Source organism: Talpa occidentalis, unplaced genomic scaffold, assembly GCF_014898055.3.
Source record: "Talpa occidentalis isolate TD23 unplaced genomic scaffold, MPIMG_talOcc4v2.1 talOcc4.16, whole genome shotgun sequence".
Classification (NCBI taxonomy): domain Eukaryota; kingdom Metazoa; phylum Chordata; class Mammalia; order Eulipotyphla; family Talpidae; genus Talpa; species Talpa occidentalis.
This window is the reverse complement of record NW_023601653.1, coordinates 16,964,416-16,981,395: the sequence shown is the minus strand read 5'-3', so window position 1 is coordinate 16,981,395 and position 16,980 is coordinate 16,964,416. Positions and strand designations below refer to the sequence as shown.

The 16,980-nt window shown below is 41.9% G+C and overlaps 1 protein-coding gene and 1 long non-coding RNA gene across 6 annotated transcripts in view; one reads left to right on the top strand and one right to left on the bottom strand.

Annotated features, from left to right (window-relative positions):
* Positions 1 to 7,639, top strand: part of LOC119247415 (uncharacterized) — a 29,480-nt gene extending 21,841 nt beyond the window's left edge. For both annotated transcript variants that reach the window (XR_005125745.2, XR_008552166.1), the window contains exons 3-5: positions 5,280 to 5,393; positions 6,149 to 6,254; positions 7,501 to 7,639. This is a non-coding gene — a long non-coding RNA (uncharacterized LOC119247415). The remainder of the gene's footprint in view (positions 1 to 5,279; positions 5,394 to 6,148; positions 6,255 to 7,500) is intronic.
* The window catches only part of NTN4 (netrin 4), a 100,872-nt gene extending 88,751 nt beyond the window's left edge, over positions 1 to 12,121 (bottom strand). The window contains exons 1-2 of one of the 4 annotated variants that reach the window (XM_037513839.2): positions 12,040 to 12,121; positions 7,885 to 8,414 (exon numbers count right to left, since the gene is read on the bottom strand). In XM_037513839.2, the coding sequence (XP_037369736.1) occupies positions 7,885 to 8,358 (474 nt within the window). In that variant the 5' untranslated portion in view covers positions 8,359 to 8,414; positions 12,040 to 12,121. Of the gene's footprint in view, positions 1 to 7,884; positions 8,415 to 9,734; positions 9,781 to 11,167; positions 11,709 to 12,039 lie in introns of those variants that run through there. The other 3 variants (XM_037513837.1, XM_037513838.2, XM_037513842.2) reach the window with 3 other exon arrangements.
* Between the last annotated feature and the right edge of the window lie 4,859 nt (positions 12,122 to 16,980).

Below are 16,980 nucleotides of genomic sequence, written 5' to 3'. Positions count from 1 at the left end.
CAGAGTGATTCTATTAAAATAAATCAAACATATCAGCACCTCTGCTTAAAACCTTCCTATTATCAATCAAAGTGAAAACCAATAATCTTATAATAATAACTTCTGGTGCAAATTGGGAACCCTTTGAGAGTGAAAGGGGAGACTATTTACAAGGCCCCACATAATCTCTAGCACTTCCCCATTATCTCTCAGACCTCTGACCTCACCTAATATACTGCACCTTGAGCTCTTGGCTGTCCTGGTGGAGTCAAGTCCTTCAATTTCCCTTCAGGTCCTTATTCAAATGTCTCAGTGAGGCTTTCTCTGGGAGTTCTGTCTAAATGTGCCCTCTTCCTTGCTAGTCCCCGTCCATGTTTTATTTTTTTTTTCTTTACCCTTATTGTAATCCAACACTCTATATATTTTACTTATTTACCTTGTTCAGCACCCCATGTTTAGAATGTGAGATCATTCTGTAACCCCAGCTCCTCAAATAGCTAGCACCTACAAGATACTTTAAAAAGATTTGTACAAAGAATGGATGAATCATGGCTACTTTGAAAGAATCTGTCCTTAGTAGATGTGTAATTCCCAACACAGATAATAAACAGTGTTGTTATTTAATAGTTATCTTCCTATAATTCAATTCAACAAATGTATTTTAGACATTTATGCCTTGTAGGGATCTGGGCTAGGTGCAAAGGTTCGGGGCTGGGAATCACATAGGGCAATATAGTAGAAAGGACAAAGTTCCTCAAGGAATAATCACTAATAGAGTAGAAGAGATGGTGGTGTGATATTATACAATAGTGACACGTGAATGACACAGAGTATCTGAGGCTGCAGGCGAGGGAGAGGTTATAGTCACCGAGTTTACAGCACTCTGATTACTGATCAAAAGCAATAACTTTCATATTTTCTGGTATGATTCATTTTTTTCATCTTCCAGATCCTCAACTCCTAGTACACTTATGCTGGTTTCTAGGGTTCTCCTTCCTTGATAGAAAGCTTCCTTGCATATACGCTCAGGTATATCTGACTTCTTGGTGCCCACTCTTTGCCTGTTTCAATGTGAAACATTCATTACTAACACAGCATTTTAAAATCTGATTTTGAAAGCCTTCCAGAATATTTTAACAAACCATTGGCAGTTAAACCATCAAATTAAACAAATGCAAAGCAAAAAGATGCTAAGCTGTTTTTAAATAGCACAAAAGAACTATTTTTGGAGGAAAAAGTCCAACCTTTCAAATGAACAACTCAAGGTATATTGACTTTTTTGAGTTTGTTCTTTAAATAATTTTAGTTGACAATAACACTATGGATTCTCTTTAAGCTAAAGGCATTTTTTTTTAATTTGATGTTATAAATTTCTAGGTCCATCCCCACAGGAAGGGAGTAGTTCTAGGGTGTGGATAATCGAAGCTCTCTAAACAAATAGATACATTTTATTTCAAGGAAGTTCGACAAAATTATAGTTGGGACTATGCTTCAAAGCAAGACATTAGTCCATAGTAATTAGAAAATTTACTTAAAGCAGTTACTAGTTAGATAAAAAGTACTCATCTTCTTCCAAAAAATAAGCCAATAAAGTGCTAAAAGATTCTGAAGAACTGTGATATTCATTCAATATAGTTATTTTAAATTATATTGGGTAACATTAAGTTCAGTCTTTACTTATTATAATTTTCCTATCTAGTAATTGGAAATAGAAACTTCTGCAAAGTTCATGCAACCATATTACAATTATACTGTGAGTTATATACAAACCTAAAATTTTTTTTTTTTTTTTTTTTTTAAGATTTATTGATTGATTGATTGATTGATACATACAAGCACTGGGTACAGTTAGAAGCGCGGGAGGGAGAGAGAATTCACCAGAGCCAGAGCGGGGAGCAGAGCAGGCAGAAGGACTGAAGTACACTGCTGAGGGGAGCAGCGGGCGGCAGGAGAGGTCTGCGCGCCATGTGGGACGAGGCCGGGGAGCAGCCGGGGATTGAACCGGCGCTGCAGAGACTGCCGGCAGCTTCCCAACCCAGCGCTCAACCGCTGCGCCACCGGGGAGGCCCACAAACCTAAAAATTACCACAGCAATTTAATTTTAGTTTTTAAAAAATGTTGGAGTTATAATAAAGCCTAATATATAATAATTTCAAGGCAAGCCAATAAATCCAGGTTTAGCACAGGATAGCTCATTACTTATTTGACTTATTTGATCAAGTTGCTTCAACTCAGTAAGTAGCAATTTATTTGTCTGTAAAGTGGGACCAATACTGGTACCCAACAATCAGAGTTCCCGTGAGAATAAGGGATGCAGTGCACTCTATAGAAAGCTTGGCACAGGAGTCTGCTGATATTAGCTGCCCCTGTGACTTGTGACCCCTACTGCTGCAGAAATAGGCATAGGCACATTTCAGAGATTGAAGAAAATAAGTAATGAACCAAAGAGGAGTGCTTAGAAAGCATTTCTTCTAATGTTTTACTTTATTTTTTTCTTTGAAGTTAAAAAATCTGAAATATTGGCTAGCCCATTAGAAATCTAAATACCTGTAAAACCCTGATAAGAAACTTATTTTCTGCACATTCATGCCATACTGACCTTATCGTAAAGTATTGAGACACAAACCCTTTAATCACCGAAATAAATAATAAAAACTCAAATCTTAAAAGGCATATTTATCTGCACAGCACATTTGGGGAATTAATCATGTACTGTCTCATGTTACTTAAGAAATAAGTCCATAAATTGTCACATTGAATCGCTTACCTAGCAGATTGTAAGGATGACAAACGAAAGGAACATCGATACAGATATATAAATTAATAAGTAGATAGACAGTATCTTTAAAACCACTGTCCTTGACCAAGGGAATTTCAAATCAGTATAGCAGAAATAGCACTGATTTAGAAGTCAGCAAATACGAATTTCAGCTGAGTAATTGCAGACAAGTCATTTAACTGCCTTTATACTTCAGATTACTCATCGGTCATGTTCTTTTTCCATTGATGCCATTTAGTTCCCTTTCAAAGGCTCTCATCCTGAGAAACACTAGCAAGAAGAATTTGTTACCAATGTTTGTCATTTTAATACACAATTCCACTTTCCCATATCTATGTATTGAAAGAAATGTGACTCTTAATTATAGATTTTGTTCATTCATGAAAACCTGCCAGGAAGTCAGTTCTTGTCATTGTCTTTTCCATCAAACAGAAATCCCTCCATCTGTTTTAAAGAGAGCAAACCCATCCTGGCCAGCATTCCGCCTCCCTTCCCATTTATATTTTCCTGAGTACTTATCACACTCTGATCTACTATATATTTTACTTAATTATTTGTTCTCTTCCTCCCTCCTTACCTCTCCCCACTACCTAATCTTCATGAGGATAGAAGGTTTTTAAAAATCTCTTTGATACTCTGTTAAAACCCCAGCACCTAAAACAAGATCAGACACAAGCTAACTCAAAAAATTATTTGATGAATAAATGAATGAATAAACATTAGTTAAGATCTTTCATCCATTGATTTTCTCAACCACAACTTATATTACTACCAACTCAACTTCCTCTCATTAACTACAGTTTCTGAATCTTATTTCCTACTGAGGTTTATATTCATTCCTCTCTCTGTGTCAATTAAGGATACCCTTCTATCCTACCTGTCTGTCATGTATTCATTCATTCGTCCATTCAGTTTCAGATATATTGATTATCCACAGAAATGTGTTAAATGCAAAGGGGAAAAAAAAAAAAACCAATGCATCCTTATCCTCTTTAACAATCCTTGCCTAGTGCTTCCTTTGAGACCCAGCTACTCCTTCTGTTCTTGGTTTCTCTCTATCTCTTCCTTCCTTCAAGAGATATGCATTTAAAATGTCATGGGAGAAAAAAATACTCATGTGGTTTGATTTGCTGCTACCCAACTTTGAACAGAGGTCTGTTAGTACCAAGTTAGTAGAGCAGGAGGCAAGTGAGGGTCACATCTAAGGAGATAATAATCACATCATTTTAGAGTTACTTTAGCATCACTGGAATAGATGATGTTTGCTAAATACTGATAATCAAAATTCCAGTTCCATAAGATCTGATTGTATGGGACCTACAATGGCTCAATATTCCCCCCCTTCACTCTACTTTCTGTATCGAGAGGTAATGTGGGTATGCTTCTTTGCATCCTGAAAGAGCCGGATTAACCTAGTCTCTTTAGCTTCAAGGTTATTATTATCTACTTTTCTAATTAAATAGACTAAGTCCCCAATTGACAGAGTCTTGATGTGAAACCATGCCAAGCACCAGGTCTGTCTGTACCTTTTTTCTTTTAATCAGGTACATTTGACAAAGAATTAGATATGTTTGAGGTATACAATTTGATGATTTGATACACATATACACTGTGAAATCATCACCACATTCAAGCTAACTAACACATCTATCACCTCAAACAGTTGTGTGTGTGTGGGGGGGGTGAGAGCACAAAAGACCCTCTTAGAAAATTTCAAGTGTACAGTAAAGTACTGTTAACTGTAGGCACTTTGCTGTACATTAGATCTCCAGAATGTATACACCTTGCATAAATGAAACATGTCCCTAAACATTTCCCTCATCCATGCTTTTGCTAGGATTTGGGGCTCACTTAATACCTCCATCCCAGCATTTCCCAAATTGTGCTCTATGGATCTTCAGAGTCCCAAAAGATAGTTGTTGGAGTTCTACAAAGACAGGTTCCATGGACAAATAAATTTGGGGATGTCACATTCTATCTATTTCTGACTTGGGGATACAGGGTGCATATGAGAATATTTATATATTTATAAATGTTTATTATTGCTGAACCCAGTCAGTGTTTTCCAGCCTAATTTGGTCATGGAAACTTACTCCCAGAACTCTATGGACATCTCAAAGGACATTCTTGCTAAGGACAAAACTATTTGGCAGATTCTTTCTTTTTTACCTTCATCTCATAGCCAAATGAATAGCAAATACTTGTGAGAGAATGAGTAAGAAGAGCGATATGAGTATCACTGGGAGGCAGTGATAGAGAGGGACCACAGTTTTATGGAACAAATACTAGATTTATGTCCTCATTCTGTTACCTAACTAATGTAGGTTGTTGGGTAAGTCACTTCACCTCTAAGTCTCAACCTCTTCTGCTGTACAGGAGACACATTTTAGGATAACACATCATCCCATTCTTTGAAACTTCTGGTCAGTTTTGGGAGTATCTGTATAGTGGATTTAACTTTGATTTAAAAAATTTCCTCTGGGGGGAATTTGGGGCCTACATGCTTCAAGTTTTCTTTCAGATGACTGGTTCCTTCAACTCCGAAGCTGGAAATGTCTGATTTCTTAGACACAAAGCTACAGGCTAAAGCCCGCAAAGCCCAGAGGAGTATTTTAGAATGAACACTGGAAACAAAGTAAGTCTGGCGTCTATTTGTGTTAGACTGAATAGTAGGAAAGACCTAGAGAAATTCTAAGAAGTCTTATATAGAATGAAGAAAAGTACAGGTCTATTGTACTATAAATAAATGACAAATGGAATGTGAGACCACTTTTTTTAAGCTACATTAATTGGATTATTTTTATGATCATTCAGTTTGCAAAGATGGAGACTTATGGTATGGAGTTGCACTGAAAAACTAATGGGTAGCTCAGCATTAATTTGTATTCCCAAGTGGCATAGGAAAGGTAGGCAATAATCATTTCCAGGGAGGCTTTCTCTGGTACTTATCTTTGAGGAAGACTCTCTAACTCAGGAGGAAAAGATCTTCTCCCAAACTTCTCTGAAAGGATGATACTCTATGATGGTTTAATGTATACTTGCAAAGGGAACTTGGTGGCACTTGCATATAGTAAAATATGTCATTGCCATTTAAATATGTCGGCTAAAATAGCCACAATTTAAAAAATTTAATGGACATTAAAGGATACTGTACATTAAAATAACTAACATAAATCGTGCTCTCTATTTGAAATTTAATGTGAACATTATTGACAAAAAGTAGTTTGGTTTGATAGAAGACAAGATTTTGCTTCCACCAAACACTAAATAAATGTTACTTTAATCATCTTTAAGTTATTTCTGGGTTGTTGTAACAAATTCAATGTGATATTTGCTAAGTGAGCATGCTTGCCATCTGGTTACTAGAACTGTCTTTTTATGACCTCATAGATGCATATAGCCCAATAGCACTGAGATGCAAGGAGCAGATACGAGCCTACGAAACAGTTCCAAAGCAATTTGAAAGTTCCAGTCATTCACGTGTTTGCAATACAAGGTATTCTCCCTATAAGAAAACAATGAGTCTCACTTATATGTCTCTTTCCTGTCTTGATATCTTTAAAAATGTCCACCATGACAGAGTGCGAATAGGTTTACAACATTAAGTCAACTTTAGGGACCCCAACAAAGAATGGAACCCAATTGTTGTGCTGCGTGTGCCACATCCTCCTTGGTCCTGAGTGCCAGCAGCACTCTTCCTGACTGCAGAGTGCACACAGAGGAGTAGCTGGATAATATGGCAAGAGTCCATGTGTGTCTATGCTAGAGGGGGAAGCAGAAGTCCCCAAACCTACATTTTCAACCAGATCCTGGCAAGCATCACTCCAATCCCAAGGCAGAATTAGTAGCACTAAGCACAGTTTCTGACACACAGTAGAGGCTTAAAAAATGTTTACCAAATGCAGCCATCTAGGGAGTCTACGACTAGTAATAAAAATGACAGCGAGAAGAGTGCTTATCTTAGTGTCATAGCCATGATACTACATTATACACAATGGATGTGTATTTAACTAGACCAGGCTTTCCTCACCTTGGTACTATGGCTATATGGGAGAGGTGCTGTGTTTGTGTCCTCTAGAAAGTTTAGCAGCATACCTGGCCTCTACCCACGAGAAGCCAATAGTGTCCCCCACCCTCACCCTCTCCCAGTGTCTCCAGACATTTCCAGATGTCCCTTGGAAGGGGGTGGAGTGTGGCAAAAATCACCCCTAATCAAAAATCACTTATCCTATCTGTGTGTTCACAACATATACTAAAATTAGGAAGGATATACGCTCTCTTCTTTTTTTTCAGTGTTGCTGTTTCTTGAGCTCCATGTTGAAAGGATTATATTCTATTAATTTCCGCTCACCTGATTTTCTCTGCATGTTAAATTGGGGTGGGTACTTACTAGGTGCATCCACATCAGTTGAACAGGGCTGCCGCCCCTTTGGGGGGGGGAAATGTGAAGCCACGAGAAAACATTCCACACAGAAAGTGGATCAAGTAGCTATGGAGGCTGTTTTCCATATGGAGAATGAGATAATCTTGGGCCCAGGTTGGATCCAAGTCACTAAGCTGGAACTGGTGTGTTTCTGGGTCCCCCAAATTTCTACCCTAAAAGGAACTGTCTTCCTTTGTTTGCTAGACACTCCTGTAATCTTAACTGTAAACCACCACTGTCATATGAAAGTATTCTTCTGGCAAACAGGCCCTTTTCTCTTTTGGCTTTGTTTTTATTTACCTCCTATTTATGTTAACAGTTTTAGGAAGATACCAGCTGGGTGCTCTAGGAACAAGCTGTCTTAGTAACTCTGGTCCCTTCAGAAGCACAGCAAGCAGCCCGACTCACTGAAGAAATCAGGAGCCATTTAAATTTCTCAGGTAGAGTGCTGATGTTGTGTGTCCATTCTTTCTCAAAATTAAAAACATTAAAATCTTAGCATTCCAGCTTAAACCCAATCAGCTTGAAGATGACTACACATCCCGATGTAAGGGTGAGAAATAATTTATGACAAATAAAGCTCATGAAAAATTCTAATTTCATTCATGTTGCTACAAGTATACCTTCTCCCTTTAAAAAAAAATGTGGGCTGGTAACATTTTTCTGCTTTACTGACAGTGTAGAGTTAAACATGCACCCTTACCTCTCCTCCAGTGCATGGAAAAGGACTGGAGTATCTAGAAGTGCAAATAGCTCCCTTCTTGACAACATCATCTTCCAGGCCAAATGTAGCCGAGCAATTAGTTGCAAAGTACTTGTAAGGCTTCCATGTCTTCCCAAAGTCCTGGGACCGGTCCAGCACCATGGCTGCTGGCCTGGGGGACTTGAACACCATAATTAGATGAGTGAAGTAGAATTCAGCTTCCAGGTCTAACTGGATCTTTTCTCTGTGCACATCCTCAGCGGACTGCCACCACGTGCGGGGGAACCTGAAGGGCGAGTCTGCCATGGCAGCTGGCAGGTGAGCCAGGTGAGGCTGGGCAGCATTGCATTTGTCACACTTGGGCTGCCGACAAGTCAGATCAGTGTTCTCACTGAAAAAGCAGTACAGTTCAGTGGCGTTCTGACCACAGGTGGTGTCTGCCCAGAGTTTTCTCCCTAGAGCCAAATTTCCCATCCGAGGGTTACAGGCTTTCTCACAGCGGGAACCCGTTCCAGCTACTCCACTCGGTCCTAGACAAGGGAAAGCATATGTTATTCCAGACAAATCCATCTGGAACGCTCTTTCGTCTACCCAGTCCACCTTCAATAGTCAAATTGTCCCTAAAGAAGTTTAGATTTTCAATAGAGGAAATTTGCCCAAATTTAAGCATGAATATTCTTCTGCATTGAGTGTGCATGTGTGTGTGTGTTCAGATGTAAAATTCTCATAAAAGAAAAAAAATCACTTCAGAAAAAAGGCAAGACAGGAAAATGGAAACATTAGGGTAAAGATAATTAGCCTAAAACTTTTCAGGTACTTAGCTTTCTAAATGTTGTCCTTATTGGAAATATGCTTGTCTTTAAAGTCATAAGTTAAATGACACGAAAAAAGTTTTTTTAAGATCATTCAACTGAGTCTTTTAGATAGAATTTGAGTCCCTAGCACTCATTAATATGCTCACGAGAATGCAGTAAGGAGGAAATGTAGAATTCTATTGCATTTTTAAGCCAAATATGAAGAGATACATTCTCCAGGAAAAGCAAGATGAGATATTCAATAAGCATACAGTGGGAAATCACGAAGGAGGCAAAGATCGAGACCACTGCATCTCAGACACTCAACCACCATTTTTAATATTGGGTAAATATCAGTAGGAAAAACCCTTGAAACTGCCAAATGTCAGCAAAGTTTATTTTACACGCTCTCTGCCTCTTGAGTACTTCTACCTATGACAGGTTGTATAGTAGTTACCTGTTTGCTTAACAGGAGAAATGTTTACAGTCGGCCAGCCACTAACAGCACCTTTAACCATAATCTGTGAACTAAAACACCTTAAAGAAACATACGCTTCCATCCAAAGACAGGTCCAACAGATTTTAACATTTCAGAATTACTGAAAATGACAAACATTATCCACTTATAAATACTCTGACTACCTATTATAATCCTTTAATTTGGGTTTGTCATTTTAATTATGAATACTGTTCGCAACATCACCTATTTTAAAAGTAAAAAACAGAGAGGAAAAGAAGGAAAAGGAAGTCAAACCCCAAATTCTGGCTAATTGAATGTTTCTGTCTCTTAAGAGGGAGCACCACTGAGCTGTTATCACGGTACTGTCGGAGAAGCCAAATGACAGCTTGCTCTGAAACAGAGACATTTCACACACTGACAATCACCAGCCCCACATAACCTTCGCATCCAAAATAAAGGGCTTCCTTAGGCATATTTTTAAATGTCAAATTCAAGTGTGTATTATGCCTGGATTCTATTTGCCGCTGTTCTGATTAGCTGGGGCAACAGCTGCTTGTGGCCAGGATCACCCAAACACACAATGCGCTATGACTCACCTGTGAAGCATTTCGAGGGAAAATCATATACTGCCCGTACAAGTATTTTTGACTTGAAACACTTGCCTTGTGATATTTATTTACAACCTCTTGATTGCTTGCATGTTTTGCCACAACATGGTTTCGAAAAGGGAAAGCTTTATTAAAGTTCAGTTTGTGGCTGGGGGAGCATGCGCCAGTGCATGCAAGGATGCACAGGTAGGAGGACTTAAAATAAAACCTTAGACCTTTAAAGGCTTCTCAAAGAAAGTTCTGAATCATTTTAAATGCTCCCAAACGAATAAGCCATCTAGAAAAGATCAGAGTCAGACAAAATACCTGGAGCACCCTTAAAAAGGTGACACCCAAATACAGCAAGGATGCTCCCAGGACTTCCAAGCGTTTGGGATGCAGATTTTAAAGCCTGGCTTTTGCTGCGTGCCAGCATTTCTGGCGACCGAGTAAGAGAAACCCCAGGAAAGAGACATGAGCGCCAAGGCTTTCTATCCAACACCAGCGGTCCCTTCTGCCCACACTCGCCTTTCTGGAACCAGAGAAATACTAGCCAAGGACCTTGTGGCGGCAGAGTCCCTCACTTCCCTCCTGCTCCTCACACACTGAGCTGCACTAAGGACTAACTGGAAGCCAGGTGACCCGCAAGAGGGAGGGAGAGGAGCAGAAGGAGCGCCCAAATTTAGCAACGGCGACCTAGGAGCGGGTGGCCAAGGGCAGCGCAAGAAAGCCAGCGCGAGAGTGGAGGGAGCGGGCATCTTGCGACGCCTCTGCTGGTCGTCCAGTGGCCGAGCCAGGGCGCAGACCCGCCTCCGACCTCCCGCGGAGCTTCGGCCAGGGTACCAATTCCTGCAGGGCGGCCAGCCGGCTCCGCACAGCCCGGGGCGATCACCACCCACCGCCCCAGCCCCGGGGTTCCCTGCGTCCGGGCACTGGCCCCCGTGCGAGGGCGCTCCCCCGCCCCAGGTGTCCCTACCTGGCTCCCCAGGACCCGGCGTGAGGTCGGGGACCGCGGCGACCGCTCCGGGCGAGAGAGCGGCTCCGGCCCACTCGCGCCCAGGGTCGCTGGCCACCCCTCCCCACCATTCCCCAGGCCATGAAGTGCCGGGGGATGGCGAGCTGGGTCCTTTGTTCCCTCACCAAGTAGAAAGGCAGTTTTTTACAAGCCCAAACCGAGAAAGAAACTAAGGTGGCCGTCTCTCCGGCAGGGCGCACCCAGGATCTTGCTTGATCCCGGGGCGTGCGCATCGCAGTTGCAAAAAAATCGGCAGTATTTCGAAGTGCGGAGACCGGGGGAGGCAGGCGGAACATGGCCACTCATTTCATCCTCGGGAGCTGAGCTCGGCGCGCCCAGCCCGCACTCCCCTACACCCCCGATCCGAGGTGGGGAGCAGCAGGACCGAGGGAAGGGGAGGTGGGGGCCCGGCAGCGTCACCACCCACCTGCGGCCAGCGCGGAGCAGCCCCACAGCAGCAGCAGCCGCGCGCAGCTCCCCATGGCCGGGAGGAGCCGGGAGGACCCGGGCCGGGCGGGTGCGCGAGGGAGCCGAGCCCTCTCGGCGGTGGGATGCAGCGCCGGCCGTCCTCGGACAGAGCCGGGGCTCGGTCTTTCTTCCTCCTCCTGGCGCGCCAGGCGCGGTCAGGGGGCGCCGGCGCCCGGGAGCCGCGGGCGGGAGCCCAGCCGGGCGGTGGGGTGACCCTCGCGCACCGGCCTGGAGGGGCCCGGGCACCTCGGGGGCGCCGGGAGCCCCAGGACCATAGCCCGCCCGGCCGCCCTGCCCTGCGGAGCGGCTCTGCGGGCTCCTGCGCCGCTGGCCCGGGGCTCGGCGCCCGCAGCTGCGCCTGAACTTTCCGAGACCTTTCACTTCCCGGCCTGCGCCGCCGCCTCCTGGGCGTCCTGCTCCGCCTTGACCACCTCCTCCGGCTGCTGCGCCTCGGTCCCGTCCTTCTCCATGGGCAGTTCCATGGGATGCATTTTTATTGCACCGACACCGCGGCGCTCCGGTGCCAGCCCTCCCCCGCCTTCCTCCGCCCGCCCGCCCCCCGCGCTCGCTTGACAGCGCAGGCGGTGCAGCCGGGGCGCCGCCGCCCTGCCGCCCCCCAGCACCCCCCGAGCCCAGGGGGCTGCCCACGCGGCCTCCTGCCCGCTGGCCCCGCGCGCCCCAGCCCCCGCGCGCCTCAGCCCCCGCGCGCGCGGGTCACCGCGGCCCCCAGCTTCCCCCGGGCCCCTCCGGGCGCTCGCCCTGCATCTCTCCGCGTGACCCCGCTGGTGCCCTCCAGCACCCACAGGCCTCCCCTGCAAAGCAGGCTCCCACCTTCTCCCCGAACATTCCAGAGAGCAGTTGACTCCCTCTGGATCAGGTCAGGGCATGCCAAGGGGCTTAAAAAACCGCGAAACAGACAAGCGCCTACTTCCATCTTCCCCCGGCAAAACGAGCCCGCCCCCTACTCCCCGCCACCCCTTCTCCCGGGTCCGCGCGATCCCGGGGTCCGAACCCCACCCCAAAACCCGGGTTGGGGTGCCCGAGAGGGCACTAGCTGCTGAGTGACGTGCGCAGCTTTCTTGACGCCTTTGGGGGGAGGCGGGGCGAGGCCATCTCCCCTAACCGCTGTCTGCAGACTTTATCAGGCTCACGCGAGGTGTATCCATTTTGGTGTAAATAAGGTGTTCCCGAATGCAATCGCAGGACGCTGCAAAAAAGGAGTAGCTAGTGGGTAGTTTGAGGCATGCTTGTCCCGAGGCCGGGGCACCACAAAGAGAACCTGTGGTCCTTCCAAGCGCTCGCAGTCTACATAGGGGGTGTTGTGCTGTGAGACTGTGTTGTGAAATCCCTTATGGGGAACAATTAGTAACAACCTCCAGCAGCTAACTGTGGATAGGAGTGCTCAGGGCTGCTGTTTATGGAAGGGAATTAAATAGCCCTTGAGTCTGGGACTTTTTATAAGTTCTGTGAAAATATCATTCTGTGTACAAATCCAGGGAAACTGGCAAAAGTTAAGTTCAAAGGGATTTTTTTTATATAGCAGTGTTTGTTTTGTGCCTTTAGATAGTTTCCAGAAAGTTATCTATTTTGCAGATCCCATTCGGTCGTATGTGATGGCTGCAATGCAGAGCTTTGGGAGACATGTAGATATTATTTATAACGACTCGGTTGGGGATATGTAAGGACTTCGTCTCTCCAGGGAGGAACTGGGGTGAGGTCGGCACTATGCATTTGGAAGATTCTGGTCAACACTACCAAGTGGCAAAAGGTAGGGGACAGTAATTTTGTATAACCTCATTCACTTAAAAAAATAAACCCTTTGGGTTTTCAAATATTGGCAGTGGTGGGACTTTCTTCGTATCTTACAGATATGCTCCCAGTAGAGTCACTGAAACACCTCTAAATTATTCTTTTTATCAAATAAATGATAGGAAATTTTAACAGCCAAAGGGTGTTAGTACCTGTATCAACCTAATGACCATCGTACATTTTAAAAAATGCATATTTATTATTTAACTTTTCAGCCCACTATACTGAGGCAGAATTATTCCACTTCTCATTACAAATTTCAAAAGCATTTACAGTGTGTAACAATTCTGCTTTTTGGTAAAATACTTCCTTGATTGTTCTATAACTTGTTCTTATTTGCTTTAAGAAGACAGTAAGTTCCCCAGCGGTAGAGCATTCTTTTATGCTGAGTCTATAGAGAACATTAGGGTATTTCTCTTGTATTCTTCATTATTCTTAGCTGATAACAGCTGCTAGGTATAGAGTAAATTTTTACTAATTTTTTTTAACTGAGTTATGTTAAAACTATTGCTATAAAGCAGGAAGAGGTGTTAAGCGAACCATTGAAAACGGGAATAGTGATTAAGAGAACCAGTGAAATCAGAATGATTTCCCCATATTCTAATGCAATCTGTACTTTCCATATGAATAATTTACATATGAAGCAGCTCAGGAGAGAAAAGTAATTAGCATTCTAATCAATTTCATTTAATTATATAATCTAATTTAGTATCTATTCTACCTTCATTTCGAAGAAGTTATCCAGGAAAGGTATACCTATATAAGGAAAATCTTGCTTAGTGATAAATATATCATTGCTTATGATTAAATGTTTTTGAAAATTTCAGTAATGAAGTCAGAATTTGAGAAATTATTAATTATTAGGAAGCTTAGGACATAAAGCTTGGAACTTTAATAACAAGTTTCCAGAAGCTACATAATGGACAAATTAAATGTAGAATATTCCTGAGAATTTGGAAGAAAGCTAAAAAGGCCTTTAATAACTAATATAGATGGGAAAAAGACCTTACTTGTGGGAGAGTTCTTGACATCTCTATTTAAATTATTAGACAACACCACATTAGAAGCAGCCAATTAGAATGGAGCACGATGCTTTTAAAACAAGAGATAAAGTGAGGCAACCTGGTAATAAGAATGGCAGAACTTTTAAGTTGTCATAAGGACTACTTCATAAAGACTTACCACAGCACTCAGAGCCTTTTAGTTCAGAGGCAAGAGACCAACAGCTGTAAAGGTGTCACTCTGTCATAACTTAGTACAGAAACTGTACTAATGTACAGTTTCTAACTAACTGTACTAATGTACTAATGGCTCATAGGTATTCAGCATCAGAAGGGGTTCTTGAACCCAACTTCCCAGCCCACAAGCACCCTCTTCACAAAATCTGTCCAATAATCATTCAATTTCTTTCCTAGAAATTACGGTAAACAAAAACTTCAAAAATGGTCATTTTCATTTTTGGTATTGTTTTGCTTAATTTTAAAATCCCTTCCTAAAAGTCTACCTAGGTTTATAGTTTAGTTGTTTGCAACTACAAGAATAGTTCTCATTTCTCTGGCAGATATTTGAAAATTTGAGGTCAAGTCGTATTGCTCCTTTTAACTGTTCTCTTCTCTGAGTGTTTGTTTAAGCTACCCATATGGCATGACTTCCAAAGTTTTCAGCAGCTTAATCTCCCATTTTCAGATATACTAGCTTGTCAATGTACAAACAAGTTGGTTGTGTATTGACAACCAACTTCAGATTTGTATGTTAGGTATGGAATAAAATGGAACTAGTAGTTCCTTTAACTTAGTTCTAGGGCTTATATTTCTGTAGCATTAGCAACTTTGTGATGTCAGCTGATGTTATCTTTGAAGCCAACTAAAATAATTTCATAAATTAATGTCTTAAAGAGTCATTAATGAAAGGTAAAATATATTTTGTTTAACCAGAAGGAAAGCGTTCCATTAAAATGTATAGAAGGGGTCCTCCCTGGTGGTGCAAGGGGTTAAGCACCGCACTATGAAGCTGCAGCATGAGTTCGATCTCTGGCCAGCCCTCCAGGGAGCAACCCACATGGTGAAGCAGACCTCTCCTGCCTCGCCCACTGCTCCCCTCGGCAGTGTATTTCAGTCAGTCTGACCGCTCTGTTACCCGCTCTGTCACTTGTGAATCCTCTCACCCCCACATCTCTGGCCAGTACCCCAGCTTTTGTATGTATAAATAAATAAATTTAAAATATATATATAGCAGGTAGTAAAGAGTCAATGAATGTAAATATAAAGAAAAATATCAACCAATTCAAATTGCTACCTTTGAAAATGGTTGAAAATTTTAAAAGAAACTAAGTTTTTAATGGGATAAGTACCTGTTTTATGAAAACATTATCATTTCTGTTGAAAATTTGACTTGTGAACAATACTATATGCTTGTGGTATACCATACACTTCCAAGAAAAGGAAGGATTTTAATCTACTAGTATTTTTAATGTACCTAGTATCTTTTCTCCTGTGGAACTATAAACATTATCTCATTCACCCTGGAAGCATCAATGTGTGGGAGGGATCTGGAATAGTGATGCACTTTTATAGAGAGGGAAAGTGATGTAAAAGACATCAAGTGCCAGATTTAGATCATCCAATGAAGACACATTGGAGCAGGATATAGGTTTTCTGATAATAATTAAAAAAATCATTGCATAGCTACCAATTTCCCATGAATATAGTCTTAAGATCTAGAAGACCACTGGGAGAAAATGAAATGGAGAATTGTTTCCATTGAAATAATCCTATATTTTACTTTCTACCTGGTCTATGCCCTTCAAATGCCCCTTAAAAACATCTTCTTGGGAATTTCCGTAAGCTTTAATCTAAGCCTCCTGCCATTGGCACTGCTTCTTATTTCATGTGCTTCCTGGCTACATCTGCTCATTCCTAGGAAGGGAGTGAGAGCCTTTGAAAATACATGTGCTCTTGCAGGAAGGTAAGCAGTACTTTTCTTTAAAAAAAAAAAAAGAGTGCATACATGCTCTCTCATGCTTAAATTAATTATATGGAGCCTAGAGAGTTCAAACAAATAAGAACAGTTTTGTTGTTACTACAGAGATAGCAACTTGGGACAGCACTACATTGACACAATTTTTAAGTGCTATCTTCTCTAAATAGTTCTTAGCTAAACTTTCCTATACATATTGCTAATTCTGACACTGATAAAAAGATACTTGGAGACAAATTGCTTTTTTAAATGTTGGAAAATAATTATTACTAAAGATCTCTTGAGAATGAAAGAACAGAAACAATGTGAGTGTTTCCTTTTATATCTGCATTTTATGTAGTAGTACAATAGGAACGTGGACTTTGAGGTCTGACTCCCCAGGCTTAAATCCTGGCTCTGCCACTTACTAGCTGTGTGACTGTGGGCAAATTACTTAACCTCTCAGTGCGGACTGTTTCCTCATCTGCCTCATGAGAATAATAGCAGTATCTAGTTAACATAATAAACAGTAATATAATATTTAACAATACTGTGAACATTAACTAGGTTAATATTTATGAAGTGGCAGAAGAGTACAAAACATACAGGAAAAATTTTAAATTTTGTTAAATATATAAAATAGTAAAATACCATCCATCCATCTTGTAAATAAAATCTCTTTCAATTTGCTCTGGAATTCGATCTTCAAGTGATACATAAGTATTTAATAGACTAAAGCTAAATCATTGCCCTGGCTTAATTTTAAAAGCTTCTTTACTCTGTGAAAGGAACTACACAGGTGGTGAAAGTAGGAAAGAACAAATCTTCTCTAGTTATAAGGTGGGGGATTAGCATTGATTGAGTAGCTATAATTTACTAAGCACAATGTTGAATACTTTATGATTCTCCCACAACCTCATGATGATGAAATGGTAGCTCAGAGAAGCTGAATAACTGAGCTAAGTTCACACAGATAAGTAAATGGACAAGTCATGATTTGAACTCCAG